The sequence below is a fragment of the Vicugna pacos genome, chromosome 21, assembly GCF_048564905.1.
Source record: "Vicugna pacos chromosome 21, VicPac4, whole genome shotgun sequence".
NCBI lineage: Eukaryota > Metazoa > Chordata > Mammalia > Artiodactyla > Camelidae > Vicugna > Vicugna pacos.
In genome coordinates, this window is record NC_133007.1 from 12,149,125 (window position 1) to 12,162,162 (window position 13,038).

Here is a 13,038-nt window from a genome sequence, read left to right on the forward strand (position 1 = left end):
TTTATCTTCATGTCACGTCCCCAGGCCCAGCACCAACCATGCCTGGTACATTTAGGCATTTACTAAATATTTGTTAATTAAATGATCATATGGCTCAATGAACTAATGAAAAGAAAATTGAACCCAGCCCCTGATGGCAGCTCTTCACGACCTGGCCGGGTGCTATCTGCATCCTTGTCTCTTTCCCTGAAGGTGCTCACCAGGAACCCACCCACCCCCGCCCCGGGCAGGGTCCCCTCATCTGCCCTCCACCAAGGACTTTCTTTACAAGCACAAGACTCACAACTCCTACAATCTGAAACAACAAGTCTAAACAGCACGTTCCCACCTCAGAATCTTTTTATTTCCTGTTTCTTCTACGTGGAAAGTTCTTCGCGAATGTATTTATGTGTTTCCCTCCCTCATTTCATTCTGGTGCCTTCACGTCAGTTCATTAGGGAGGCCTTTCCTGCCGTCCTTCCTAAAACGGTGACTTCCCTACCTCCTCCCATCACTTTCTGTTCCCCTGCCTTATGGTATTTTTCTCTGTGGCCCTTATTAATACCTGACTGACATGTTATAGATTTGTTTGCTTATTACATATTGATTCTTTGTGTGATGGCTGCATGTCTTCGTGCCTGGAGCTCCCGGGTCCTAGAACAGTACCTGCTGACGCTGGTTGTGCCCTTGTGTTTACTGAACACAAGTGGTTGAGCGGGAGACTTTCCAGTTGTCTTCAATCTGGAGTGACAAGGAGCCTCTGACTATTCTGGGGCTTTTTAGGACAATTGTGGGTTCGTTACCAGGTGTGCGTTCTGGCCGGCAGAAGTCCCACCGAGACGGAATGAATTACTCGAGACTCTGTGGAAAAGGTTAAGAGAGCGAGAGGGAGTCGGGAACCAACTCCATGAACCTCTCAAATGCTCCCACATTTATTGTATACAATCAAAGGAGAAATCACTGACAGTTGTGTGATGGAATGCAGGAATTTAGGGAAAGACAGGGTGGGATCGAGATTGTAGAGTCTGGCTCAAGGTCAGAAGACCCTTTATACTTTGGTAAATCATATTCGTGTTGGCACCAGCGAGCCTTACAGCTTATCAGGGCGGAACGTATGAGAAGCAGCTGCTGAACAACATTTTTCTTGGACTCAGGCAGCTGTGCCTGTCTTACATTGCCCCCTCTGGCGATCTTACCCGTCATTGGCTAACCAGCCTTCTCACCTCTGAGTCTGCAGCTTTTTATAACTTGTTTACCATTCCAGCCCAAGACTCGTTCCTTTGGGGGCCTACAGTTTATCGTTAGAGAATTCATCAGAAGAGGGGAGCAAGATACATTCTTATAGATATGTTAGAGCAGACCACCAGACCAGCCAGCTCCTTGCTTTGGGGATAGAAGACTATCTACCAGGAGGCACGCCCAGCGTTTATAGCCGACGGCCTGGGTCGTTGCTTTGCAACAAGCAGGGTGCTATCTAAAACCTCAACTATGCAAGCAAGGCAGTTACTAAGCACATTTGCTCTTCTTTAAGGAGACAAGCGGCTGGGGTCTGTTACAATTTGTTAACCCAATCATGGACTCCCACAGACAGTTCCTTGGTAACTGTTCACACTGTACATGGGAGCCCTTGAGGTATCTAGGGTCTAAATCAGCCAAGAACATAGACACAGCTTCAGTCCAGGTAGAATTTTCTTGTCTAATGAATAAAGAACTCTTGAGAATTCCTATGACTGTACCAACTTCAAGGAGTTTTTAATCACACACAAGGTGGCATAACTGTGTCCTGTAAACAGTTGCAGCAATCCTTGTGTTACTGTTTTTGACTATTTAGGAAGCGGGAAAAGTAAACCTGCCCTCTGTTTCCATTACTTTGAATTCATTTGATCTCCCTAATAACTAAAATGAGTAAAGATAACGATATAAATAAAAAATGTAATGTGTTCTGTTTGCTTTTAAAGAAGCATTTCAGCAGTTGCATGTATGTTTTTCACCTGCCCCACACTGTCTCCTGATCCCCCAGCTGAGTTTGTCTAAGTTTTTCCCAACCAGCTCATCCATCTTAGAAATATCACCGGCAGCTATTCGAGGCCCCTGCTCCTGTGCCCACCTCCTGCCACTTCAGGGCTGAGTGGGGGGATGATTCCACTGTGGACCACAGGGGTAACCACTGGGTGTCCTCGTCTGGGTCATGGACACATCAGCTCTTAGAAGCTCGAAGGTAGCACCTGTTTCAGGGTATTTCTCTTCTCTCTCCTCTGATTAGATAACATGGATTCTCTTTTTTGCCCTTTCCCTAAAAAGCTATGAGAAAGAGGGTATTGCCCTAAGAAATAGGAGGCTGGGGGTTTCTGGACATTCAACTTGGCGAGTTATATACTATTTTATTTATGCAGGAAATACAGTATTTTCTATCTTCTGGTTTGGTTAACCAGGAAAAAAAAATTCCTGCAGACAAAATTCTCCTTGGTCTGGTAAATTCTGACTGAGTTTGAGCTTGTGAATGTGTTCTTTTTTGCCTTTTCTATGAAGATGGAGGGTGAGGGGCTATCAGTAAGAGAGATGAGCCTTCTTTCCCTGGACCTGACTGAACTTTAAAACTTCTCTACTAATCAAACAACACTGGGCTCTATGCTTTGCTTAACCCTGGAAGCTTGGTCATCAGCCTTTGACCTCAGGCCTCCCCTCCTCACCAGATCCTTCCCCCACCCCAGCCTCTGGAACCTCGCTCAGATTTAGAGGAAAGAACCAGTTCAGAGGGATTGCTTCAGACCACACTATCTCCACTCGCCCAGGCCTGTGGAAGATTAGCAACCATGTTTTCCAATGGGATAGGAAACGTAGCTGCTGGAAAAAGGTAAGAGGGGTGAGCTTTCCCTTTGCATGCCCTCACTGGGTCTCCGGGCCTCTGAAGGACTCATGCAGACGACCTCAGCGCCTTCGAGAAGGCCAGACCCTCTCCCTGGTGGTTATAATCAAATACTTGTTTGGAAAATGTCATTCAAAGCGCTTTCCCTCCCACCCACTTCTTGGGATAAGGCTTCTCCCTAAGCCACACCTTGGATTCTTAACCCAAGAAACAAAGAGGATGTCTTCCCTTGTACAAAGGTGCTGTACCAACGCCAGCCCTCAGAGCAGGCCAGGAGACGCTCCAAGGGGAATTCCTGGTCCTGCCATACATCTGAAAAGAGGGCAAATTTAATCTGTGAGGATCTCCTAACTCCCTTTTTGCTCCTCCTTCCACTTGATTCCCCCTGCTCCCCTCCTCCCACCCTCCATCCCCTCCCAACCCCCTGCCCAAGATCTCAGTGACCTTTGACAAAGGACCGCGGCCCTCAACACCACACGCATTCCCTTCTTGATCTGGGTTTTTACAGGAAGCTAGAAGTGAGGCTGAGGCTTGACCACCTTGGTTTTGCTTTGTGCTTAGCTGAGCTCCCAGGGTGCCCTCAGCCTCCACTTGTATTTCCAAATGTAGCTGAGGGACAAAATGCAAAACAGAGGTAAGCAAGCTGGGGAGAGGAATAGCAGGGTTCTCTCTGCTTCTTCACCCTGCTTTCCACAACTCCCTCAGTGCCCCTACTCTCCCACTCTGTGCCTGTGTTCTTAAAAGGGCTGCAGGGTTGACCTCAGGTCATGCAAGAAGCCAATACCCATTAGCTGCCCTCAGCTTCCAGCCAGCCTCACACATGTCCAGGGGACCACCTCGATGAGTTATTTCTGCACTGTGTGTGTGTTTTCTTCTGCCAGGGGGAGATTGAGAAGACTCAGTACCCACATACAGACTCTCTTCTCTAGACCTAGGGTCCCAAGTCAGCCAGAGGAAGCTCCTGACCCTTCATGTCTTGTGTACAAAAATATTACAAGAGAGTTTATCTCTTGATTTGCTTAATTGGATGACCCAATTCTCTTAATTTGCCAATCTCATTGTCTCATTTTTTTGGCTGACTTTTTGAAAAGTGAGATTAGTTTCATTTACTTTAGTGAACACATGTTGGATGTTATTAATATTTCCAAAAAATGATGAAGGCCTGAACTAAGGCAGCGAGAGAGCAGAAGCAGAATGCAAAGAACCTAGGGTCTGAATAATGAGGAGGGTGGGAAGGAGGAGTCCAGGGTGGCTCCCAGGTTTCTGCATTGGATGACAGGGTACCTGAGGGTCACATCTGCTGAGTTGGAGGACATAGAAGGAGAAGCAGGTGTGTAGGTGAGTTACAAGTCTGGTTTGGTCGTATTTCATGTAAGAATCTGTAGGACATCCAAGTAGAATTGTCCAGCAAACAATTGGTGTGGAACTCAGTGGAAAGTTTAGGGCTGGCGCTGGAGATTTGAGAGTCTTCAGCACACAGATTGTGCCTTTGCCTCATTCATTCCTTCTTAGCTGTCTTGTGTTGCTGAAATCCATCGGCTGCATCAATCAAAATCCTCCTAATCCTTTAACATCCAGGTTAAAGTCCACCCATTTCTGAGGCCTTCCCTAAACAGCTTCTGTAAATGGCTCCTCCTACTGTCCTAAGTCTTCACTGGGCACTAAAATCCCCTGCCATTTTTTATGTGTGCATGTCCTGTCTTACCAGTTGGAAGCTTTGCGTTCTTTTCTTCTCCCGGCATGGGGCCTTGGGCACACAACACTTCCAATAATCACGAGTTGCTTCAATAGTTGATTCTAATTTCAACATGACCTTGTCCAGGCATGTGGAACTATCCGCTTCCAAGGAACCATCCACTTCCAGGACAAGTGCAGTCCTGGGCCATTGTACTTCCGCCTGGTCACACCAGGTGGGCTGGTACTCTGTGCTTTCCTGGGGCAAATCTTTGGTGGGCAGTGGGAAAGGGGGTCTCTTAGCCTAGCTTAACTCAGCTTTCTGTTTCCCTATAGGAGAGTATGTCTTCTCTTCTTGCTGTTCATTGGCCTCTGGGGCTATGTGACCTGTCATTGGAGCCCTGTGGAGGACATCTGCACAGCCAAGCCTCGGGACATTCCTGTGAATCCCATGTGCATTTACCGTTCTCCAGAGAAGAAGGCAGCTGAGGGCGAGGGCTCACAGCAGAAGATCCCTGAGGCCACCAATCGGCGGGTCTGGGAACTGTCCAGGGCCAATTCCCACTTTGCTGCCACCTTCTATCAGCACTTGGCAGACTCCAAGAATGACAATGACAACATTTTCCTCTCACCCCTGAGTATCTCCACAGCTTTTGCTATGACCAAGCTGGGAGCCTGTGACAACACCCTCAAGCAGCTGATGGAGGTACAGTCCAAAGCTCTTCTGCCCAACCTCCTTGCTGGGATATTTAAGGAAACATCTATGTGTCGGTCTAGAGCCTTTTAGAGAATCTGGGTGGTACCCTACTCTCTTTGTGCTTCTTATTCCCTTTCTCCTTCCTCTCCTTTACTCTTTTTTGATCCACTTACTCATTTAGAAAACACGAGCTGAGCATTTATGCTGTGCCAGGTACACTTGAAGAAACTCACAGCTGAGGTGGCTGCTGGTCAGGGGCTGCCTGGTACTGTGTTCACCACCCATCATAGCCAGGCTGCCCACCAGACCCGCCACCATTCTTTCTTTTGGCTTCTACAGGTTTTTAAGTTTGACACCATCTCCGAGAAAACATCTGATCAGGTCCACTTTTTCTTTGCCAAACTGAACTGCCGACTCTATCGAAAAGCCAACAAATCCTCCCAATTGGTGTCAGCCAACCGCCTTTTTGGAGACAAGTCCCTTACCTTCAATGAGACCTACCAAGACATCAGTGAGGTGGTATATGGAGCCAAGCTCCAGCCCCTGGACTTCAAGGTGAGTTGCACATGTCATCCCTGACCTCAGAGTTCTTCCTCTCCACACAGAGATTGAAGGGATGGAGAAGCCGGATCCAAATTAACACTTCTACGCTAGTTGAAGGCAGATGGGGGTGTTACTATAAGTCAGAATCTCTGGAATACATATTTTTGCTTGAAAACTGAGAAGTCAGTGGTATCTATGGATTGTAGAGGTTGCTCTGGAAAAGTTGTATAAAAATCCTGCAACAAAGAAATCTACTGACTTTATTCAATCAGCATTTCTCAAACTTCTTTGACCACATGGGCAGCCCTCCTGCCCTGCAACCCCTGTATCACTCATTAGCTTCCCACAGAACATATCTTATGAGCACTCATTAAAGTTCAAGTTTCCAAAATTAGAGAAGGTAATATTTGTTTTGTTTTCCTTTTCCCAGACTTCTTCCTTTCTGTTTCTTTATTCTTTCCTTTTCCTCTTTCTCTTCTTCCTCTTTCTTCTTTTAATACTTATTAACTATATGGTAGATTCATGACACTATACTAGATATGTGAGGTTTCCCCAGTCTGGGTTAGAGTGATGCCTTAACCAAATGGTGGGAAAACACAGAGGGATGATGAATAAAATAAAATGTTGTACGGGGAAACGGATAAGCCAATGGAATAGCACAATTGGGTAGATTTGTTTCCTGTTCTCCACAGAAAAATGCAGAGCAATCCAGGATGACCATCAACCAGTGGGTATCCAATAAGACCGAAGGGCGTATCACTGACGTCATTCCCCCAGAAGCCATCGATGAGCTCACTGTCCTGGTGCTGGTCAATACTATTTATTTCAAGGTACTCAAAATGGCCCTTGGGAGACCTCAGGGACAACTTCTTTCCTTCCAGCTCACCCTCTTTCATACCATTGGGTATATGTAGGTAGATCTTTTTGAGAAATGGTACATGCATGATCTGGGCAGAAAGACAAATCTGCTGAATCTAGAACCATGTCTAGGGCTATGGCTGCTGGACTGAGGTCCAAAGGGGCCTGGTAGTGTCTCTGGGCCTAAGAGTGGTAATAAATTCTCATATACACGCAGCAATTTCTGCTGTCCAATTAACTCCATTTTGAAATCTGGAACAAAATGACAGTCTATTGACAACCCTCAGTGATGAGATTTTCTCCATTATCTGGAGTAGCTTACCATGACTCAAAATTCCTCTTGCTTGAAGCTTCTGAACCTCCTGGTGCCACACTGACCTTAAACTTTGCAGAGGCCTTGTGATATGATCGTGAAAATGGCCTCGTCTTTCTCAGAGTCAAGAGTTCTAAAGAGGGTTGTAGATTGACTACGTTTAGGAAGGAGGATGAGGGGGAGGGTACTGGGAATAAATAGACTCAGGAAGGCCGCCAGCTTAATGCAGGTTGAATTGTGACACATTTATCTTCCTGGGTCATGTTCCATGTGCGTTCTTCTCCCCTGCAGGGGCCAAGGGGTTAGCCAGTTACTGCTGTTCCAATCACTGTTGCTTGTGTGTATTGTCGCCCTTTGCAGTTTATGGAACACTTGGCCATTTATCCGTCCTCCTGATCCTTATAACCTTACAAACAAGTACTTGGGCTGCTCAGACAGATTACTTAGTTTAATTCTGACTCTTCCATTTCTGACTGTACAAACTTGAGTGAGTTACTTGAGATCTATGGCCCTATTTCTGCTTCTGCAAAATGGTAATAATGATACACCTATCTCAGAGGGTTTCTGAGGGGATTGAGTAAGTTAATGCATGTAAAGTGCTTGGAGCAGTGCCTGATACACAATTTTCGCAATAACCAGCTCCTAATTTTACAGATGAAGGTCCACCATTCAAAGAGCTAAGTAACTTTCCACCAAATCAAAGAGCCAGAAGATGACAAGGAATTGTAGTTATAATTCAAAGATGTCAAAGGAGTGTCTTGTATCCCCTCCCTCTTTGAACAGGAAGTTAGCCAGGACTCACCCTCTACGTGGCAGGACTCCCAGACAACCCCTGGGGTTGCTACCTGTGTCTGGATTTATTCATCAGGGACAGAGCCCCGCATTTTGGAGGACGGGCTTTGAGAAAGAAGCCAGTGGGAGGCAGGAAGCAGAAGGCAAATAGTCAAATTCCAAAAGAGGCTTGTTTTTAGTTTTTATCTTTCTTGTTATAAAAGCAAGTAGTCACTGCTGAAAATCCGGGAAATACAGAGAAGTTCAGAGAAAAAAAGCCACTCACGGTTCTGTCACTCCGACACCGTCATTGTTAACCTTTTCATGCATATGCCTCTAGTCTTTGTTCCTAACAATTATACTCACATATTAATTTAATAAAATAATGTGAATACTTCCCATGTCAACATTCTCCTATGAATGTTTTTTGCCTTCTTGCTTTGTGATCCTCTCACCTGGCGTCTTCTTCCAGGGCCTGTGGAAGTCGAAGTTCAGCCCTGAGAACACGAGGAAGGAACTTTTCTACAAGGCCGATGGGGAGTCATGTTCAGCATCCATGATGTACCAGGAAAGCAAGTTCCGCTATCGGCGTGTGGCAGGAGGTACCCAGGTGCTCGAGTTGCCCTTCAAGGGTGACGACATCACCATGGTGCTCATCCTCCCCTCGCCTGAGAAGAGCCTGGCCAAGGTGGAGCAGGAACTTACCCCAGAGGTGCTGCAGGAGTGGCTGGATGAGCTGGCAGAGATACTGCTGGTGGTCCACATGCCCCGCTTCCGTATCGAGGACAGCTTCAGCGTGAAGGAGCGGCTGCAAGACATGGGCCTTGAGGACCTGTTCAGCCCTGAGAAGTCCAGGCTCCCGGGTGGGTGCAGGAAGGACTTTCCTCCCCTCCTTGCCCCCAGAGTGGTCTGACCAAAGGCAGAAGAGATGGGGAAAGAGTGGAAGAGAGCTAGTCAGGACACCTGGATTCTAACACCCAGTTCTACTGCTAATTTGGGGAAATCTCTTTCCTCTCAAGGTCTCAGTTTTCTCTTCTGGAAAAGGGGCACTTGGCTGTTGGATCTCTGCAGGCCCAGCTGGTACTGGAACTCATTGAGTCCAAAACTGATAGAGGGGATGGGACCAGATAGAGAAGAACTTGAAAAGGCATCAAAAAACTCAGCAGGGAGGTTATAGCTCAGTGGTAGAGGGTGTGTCTATCATGCCTGAGGTCCTGGGTTCAATCCCCAGGACCTCCATTAAAATAATTATATAAATAAATAAGTAAATGAAACCTAATTGCCTCCCCTCACCAAAAAAAAAAAAAAAAAAAAAAAACTCAGAGCAAAGAGAAGATGTGACTAAGAGCTGGGGACACCTGTGTCTCACAAAATAGGCATAGCTAACACTTCATGGCTCTTCACCTGATATTCCAAAGGGCTTATGTGTTTTCCTAGGTCACTAAACAGACACAGCCAACCCCTTCCAAGTTGTGATATGTCAGTAATGGTGTTAAGTTGGTTGGGTTCCTCCAACCCAGCATCCTTTAAAAATATGCATTAAAATATCTTTTTTTAAAAAGAAGTTTATATCCCCAGTACCTCCTCTAAAATAATAATAATAATAAATAAATCTAATTATCTCCCCCACCCAAAAAAGGAAAAAAAAGATATTTACAGGGTTACTGAATTTACCTTTAATGATCTGTCGTTCAACCAGGTCTGAAAACCACTCCCTCTCCTAAAATTGCTGCCAGACTGGAAGGAAAGACAATCCTATAGACGGAGTGAATTTTCTTTAAGAACAGAGTCCCTGCAATTAAAAACAAAACACAAAAAACACAGAGTCCCCACCTCCCTCCCTCCACTCTCCCAAGAGCTGAAGCCGGAGATTGAATTCAGAGGAGCCAGGCTGAATAAGCCCAAAATACTTCATTGTTTTTTACATGCATTTATTTTGAGGGTATCATTCGATGAGGGGCCAGGATTTCTGTTTTTCAAAAAAGCCCCTAAGAATCTCTTAATTTAAACTGAATTCCTTCCTATGGGTTGAAGCCAGCCTTTTCCCAGTTTCACAGAGCCTCCTCTGGTCTTCCTTCTAGGTATTGTTGCGGAAGGCCAGAGTGACCTCTATGTCTCAGACGCATTCCATAAGGCATTTCTTGAGGTAAGTACACCTCTTTTCGCTCTCTTCTTATGCTGCTTTTTTATTTCCAAGCTGCTTTCCTATTCAACACATCCGTGTCTCATGTGATTAGTAACTTGGGCGTTCTTGCTCCATGGGCTCTTACGGTATATAGGTAGCAGGTGTGTGAACGGTAGGAGACAAGTGTGGAAAAAGGCATGTTTTCAGTGTCCCACAAACCCTAAACCTGTAGCACCCTCCTCCATGAGGCCTGCAACAGTATGGCCCTGCCTGGAAGCCCTCATGGTCTGGTTGTTCCACCCTGCACCCCACTACCTCTCCTGAAGCAGGTTGAGCAGGAACACAGACATTAAGGGTTAGCTGACACAGGAAAAGCAGCCAGCAAAGGAACTCAGAGGAGAAGAACCAGGAGGGGACGAGTTCATAGAAATCCAAGTTTTAAGAAAATGGAAAGCATCTAGTAAGAAGATTGAAAAGTGACCATAGGTGACTTTTCTCTGAGGAATTTGAAACAGAATAGTGGGGGCACATGCCTAATTGTAGTGGTTGAAGAGCCAATGGAAGGTAAGAAAGGAGAGCTGATGAGTGTCAATCATGTCCTAAGTGTGTTCCAGAAAACTAGGGCTCTAGACTACGTTATAGATAACAAAAAATTTGGTGATCAAATAAATGTATATCCTCTTCTCGGGAAATTAACAAAAAGCAATGCACATTGGCTGGTTGAAGTCCGAGATGTTCCACAGTGATGAAAATGGTTCAGTATTGCTTATCCTACTATTGCCCCAACTAAGATGCCCGTGGAAACAATTACTAGAGTAATAACTGCGTAAAGCCTGCAGAACTTCTGGCTCTCAAGCAAGTACTGAACCATGAATCAATAGTATTAGCTCTCTGGGGAGCTTGACTCAGGATGGGGCCTGAGAATCTATGTATTTACCAAGCTCCTCTAGGGATTTTGACGTACGACCAGGTTTGGGAACCACTTATACAGACTGTTCTTTGGGGGAACCAGGCAGTAAGGGAAATGTGATGTGCCAAACTTAGTGAAGGTCACAGGATTGAGGATATCGCAAAGAAAGAAGATTGTGGTCAAAGAAAGGTTTCAGAGCATGGTGCTAGTAAATAGAGTTGCAGAGTCCAAGCTCAGGGAGAAATATATAATAAGGAGGAAAGTGGAGGGATTAAGGAACAGGAGGAAGTCAGAGTAATTGTAATGAGAGTGAGGAAATGTCATAGCTTGAAAAAACAGAAGGTTATAGTCTGAGAGAAGGATAACATAATTATAATTCCAAAGATAAAGATGTTCCGAGGGGTGGCAAGCTCAGGGTCTAGATGGGACTGGATTGCTTAAGTGAAGGTAATGCTCACTGGATTTGATGAGAAGAAAGAAATGGGAGGTTAGAGTACTGAATGGGTTTCCTACCAAGATATTTTAATTGTCTAGGTCAAATGACCGTAGGATTTAGGGTTGACAGAAAAGACATGGGCTAGGCAACAAAATCCTCAATGTGGGGATGTCAACCTTCGGACAGTAGAAGTCAGCAGCCTGGAGGACAACAGCAAGAGTAGAGGATGTACCTTCAAGATACCGAGGTCAGAACACAGGATTTTACATGAGTACTGGATTAATGGTTTTGGAAGTCAACACAACACCACTGATACCCTCTTCCATATGGATTATGGAAGAAAGAACACTTAAAAAGATTGCAAGGGAAAATGAGTCCTGAGTTTTAACCATGTTCGAAAATTTTCTAAGGACCCCAAATGGAAGTAGTCAACTCAGACCTCCTTGAGGGCCTTGAGTTACTATTAAGAAGGAGCAGAGGTCTAGATTCATCTTGGAACTTGAGCCCACTAAACAATGATATAGGTTCCTCCATGGGTCTTGGGAACCCAAGACACAGTACCCCAACTGACTGTACCTGAGAAGCCATTGAAAATCAGAATCTGATTTGAATACAGGGATTCTGGTCTTGCAAAAGCTCCAGTCTGCTTATAGATTCAGTGCTGGAATGATCATGATGGAATGAAGGGAGAGGTGGTGAGGAGGGTGGGAGGGAGACAGCATTGTCAACCAGCTCCTCAAAGCGCAGGGGTCTGAAGTGCTTTCATTAGAGGTGGGGACAGAGTTTTGGTGATAGTCTGGATCCCCAAACAAAATTTTCTAAAGGTCTGTCCCTCCAGACCTGTCTGTGGTGGTTCAGCAAACTCAAAAACCATCATTTCAGTCCGTGACTCCAAGAAACACGCATCACATCCAGCCAGAGGCCCTTCCTGTTCTCATAGGCCCTGGCTCAACTATAGTGCTCCGATTGTGAGTCAAAACCTCTTTTAGCATCTAGGACAATACCGTGTACAATCGTGCCGGCCAGAAATGCGACCGCCTTGTTTACATCCAGATTTCTGGTTCGGAGATTATCTGAATGGACCCTAGCACTTACCATCCAGCACAAGGCTCGGATGGATACAAGTGCTCACATCAATATCCAATGGATGAAAGAAAGACTAAAAGTAGGGTTCTGGGGGGAACGCGACCTGATCCAGGTGTACTGCACACTGGAAAACAAGTGGCATTTTGAGGAACTGCTGTGTCTGTGGGTGTAGACACCTGCCTGTAATGAACTGCAGAGTAGCTAATGTAGCAGTTTGTTTCCTGTTTTCCCCGCAGGTAAATGAGGAAGGCAGTGAAGCAGCAGCAAGCACCGTCGTTGGGATCGCTGGCCGTTCGCTGAACCCCAACAGAGTGACCTTCAAGGCCAACAGGCCCTTCCTGGTTCTTATAAGGGAAGTTGCTCTGAACACGATTATCTTCATGGGCAGAGTAGCCAACCCTTGTGTTAACTGAAGTGTTACTCTTTGCACTTCTTTCTATTTTGGTTTATGAACAGAAGTAAAAATAAATACACCTACTCCCATATCTCACAATTATGAATGGACTTTGCCCCCTGACGTGAAGACAAGGAAAGGAGAAAGGGAGAGAGAGATGCTGCTGGGCATTTGGTAAAATGATGTTTCCAGTTGTTCTCTGCCAGCGAACACACCCGGGTCAGGAAACTGAAGGGGGAGCTAGGTCACTGCTACACCAGGGAAGACGGGAGGCATCTGAAAGGGCACGGGGAGCTTGAAATCTAGGTAATCCCCTCATGCTAAAAAAACCCCAAAATTTTAAAATGCATTAACTCCTATATACAGAAAAGACAGAGATTCAAATC

At 45.7% G+C, this 13,038-nt stretch overlaps 1 protein-coding gene across 2 annotated transcripts; it reads left to right on the forward strand.

The window, feature by feature from the left end:
• The first annotated feature begins 4,744 nt into the window (after positions 1–4,744).
• Positions 4,745–12,745, forward strand: SERPINC1 (serpin family C member 1). Of its 2 annotated transcripts, XM_006211140.4 has the most exons (6): positions 4,752–5,225; positions 5,556–5,771; positions 6,452–6,589; positions 8,174–8,564; positions 9,783–9,847; positions 12,495–12,745. In XM_006211140.4, the coding sequence occupies exons 1-6, from the start codon at positions 4,971–4,973 to the stop codon at positions 12,669–12,671; spliced, it is 1,242 nt and encodes a 413-aa protein (XP_006211202.2). In that variant the 5' UTR covers positions 4,752–4,970; the 3' UTR covers positions 12,672–12,745. The 2 variants fall into 2 exon arrangements, with proteins under 2 accessions (XP_072802185.1, XP_006211202.2); XM_072946084.1 differs by lacking the exons at positions 9,783–9,847; positions 12,495–12,745 and adding an exon at positions 9,401–9,748 and having other exon boundaries at positions 4,745–5,225.
• Positions 12,746–13,038: the final 293 nt, after the last annotated feature.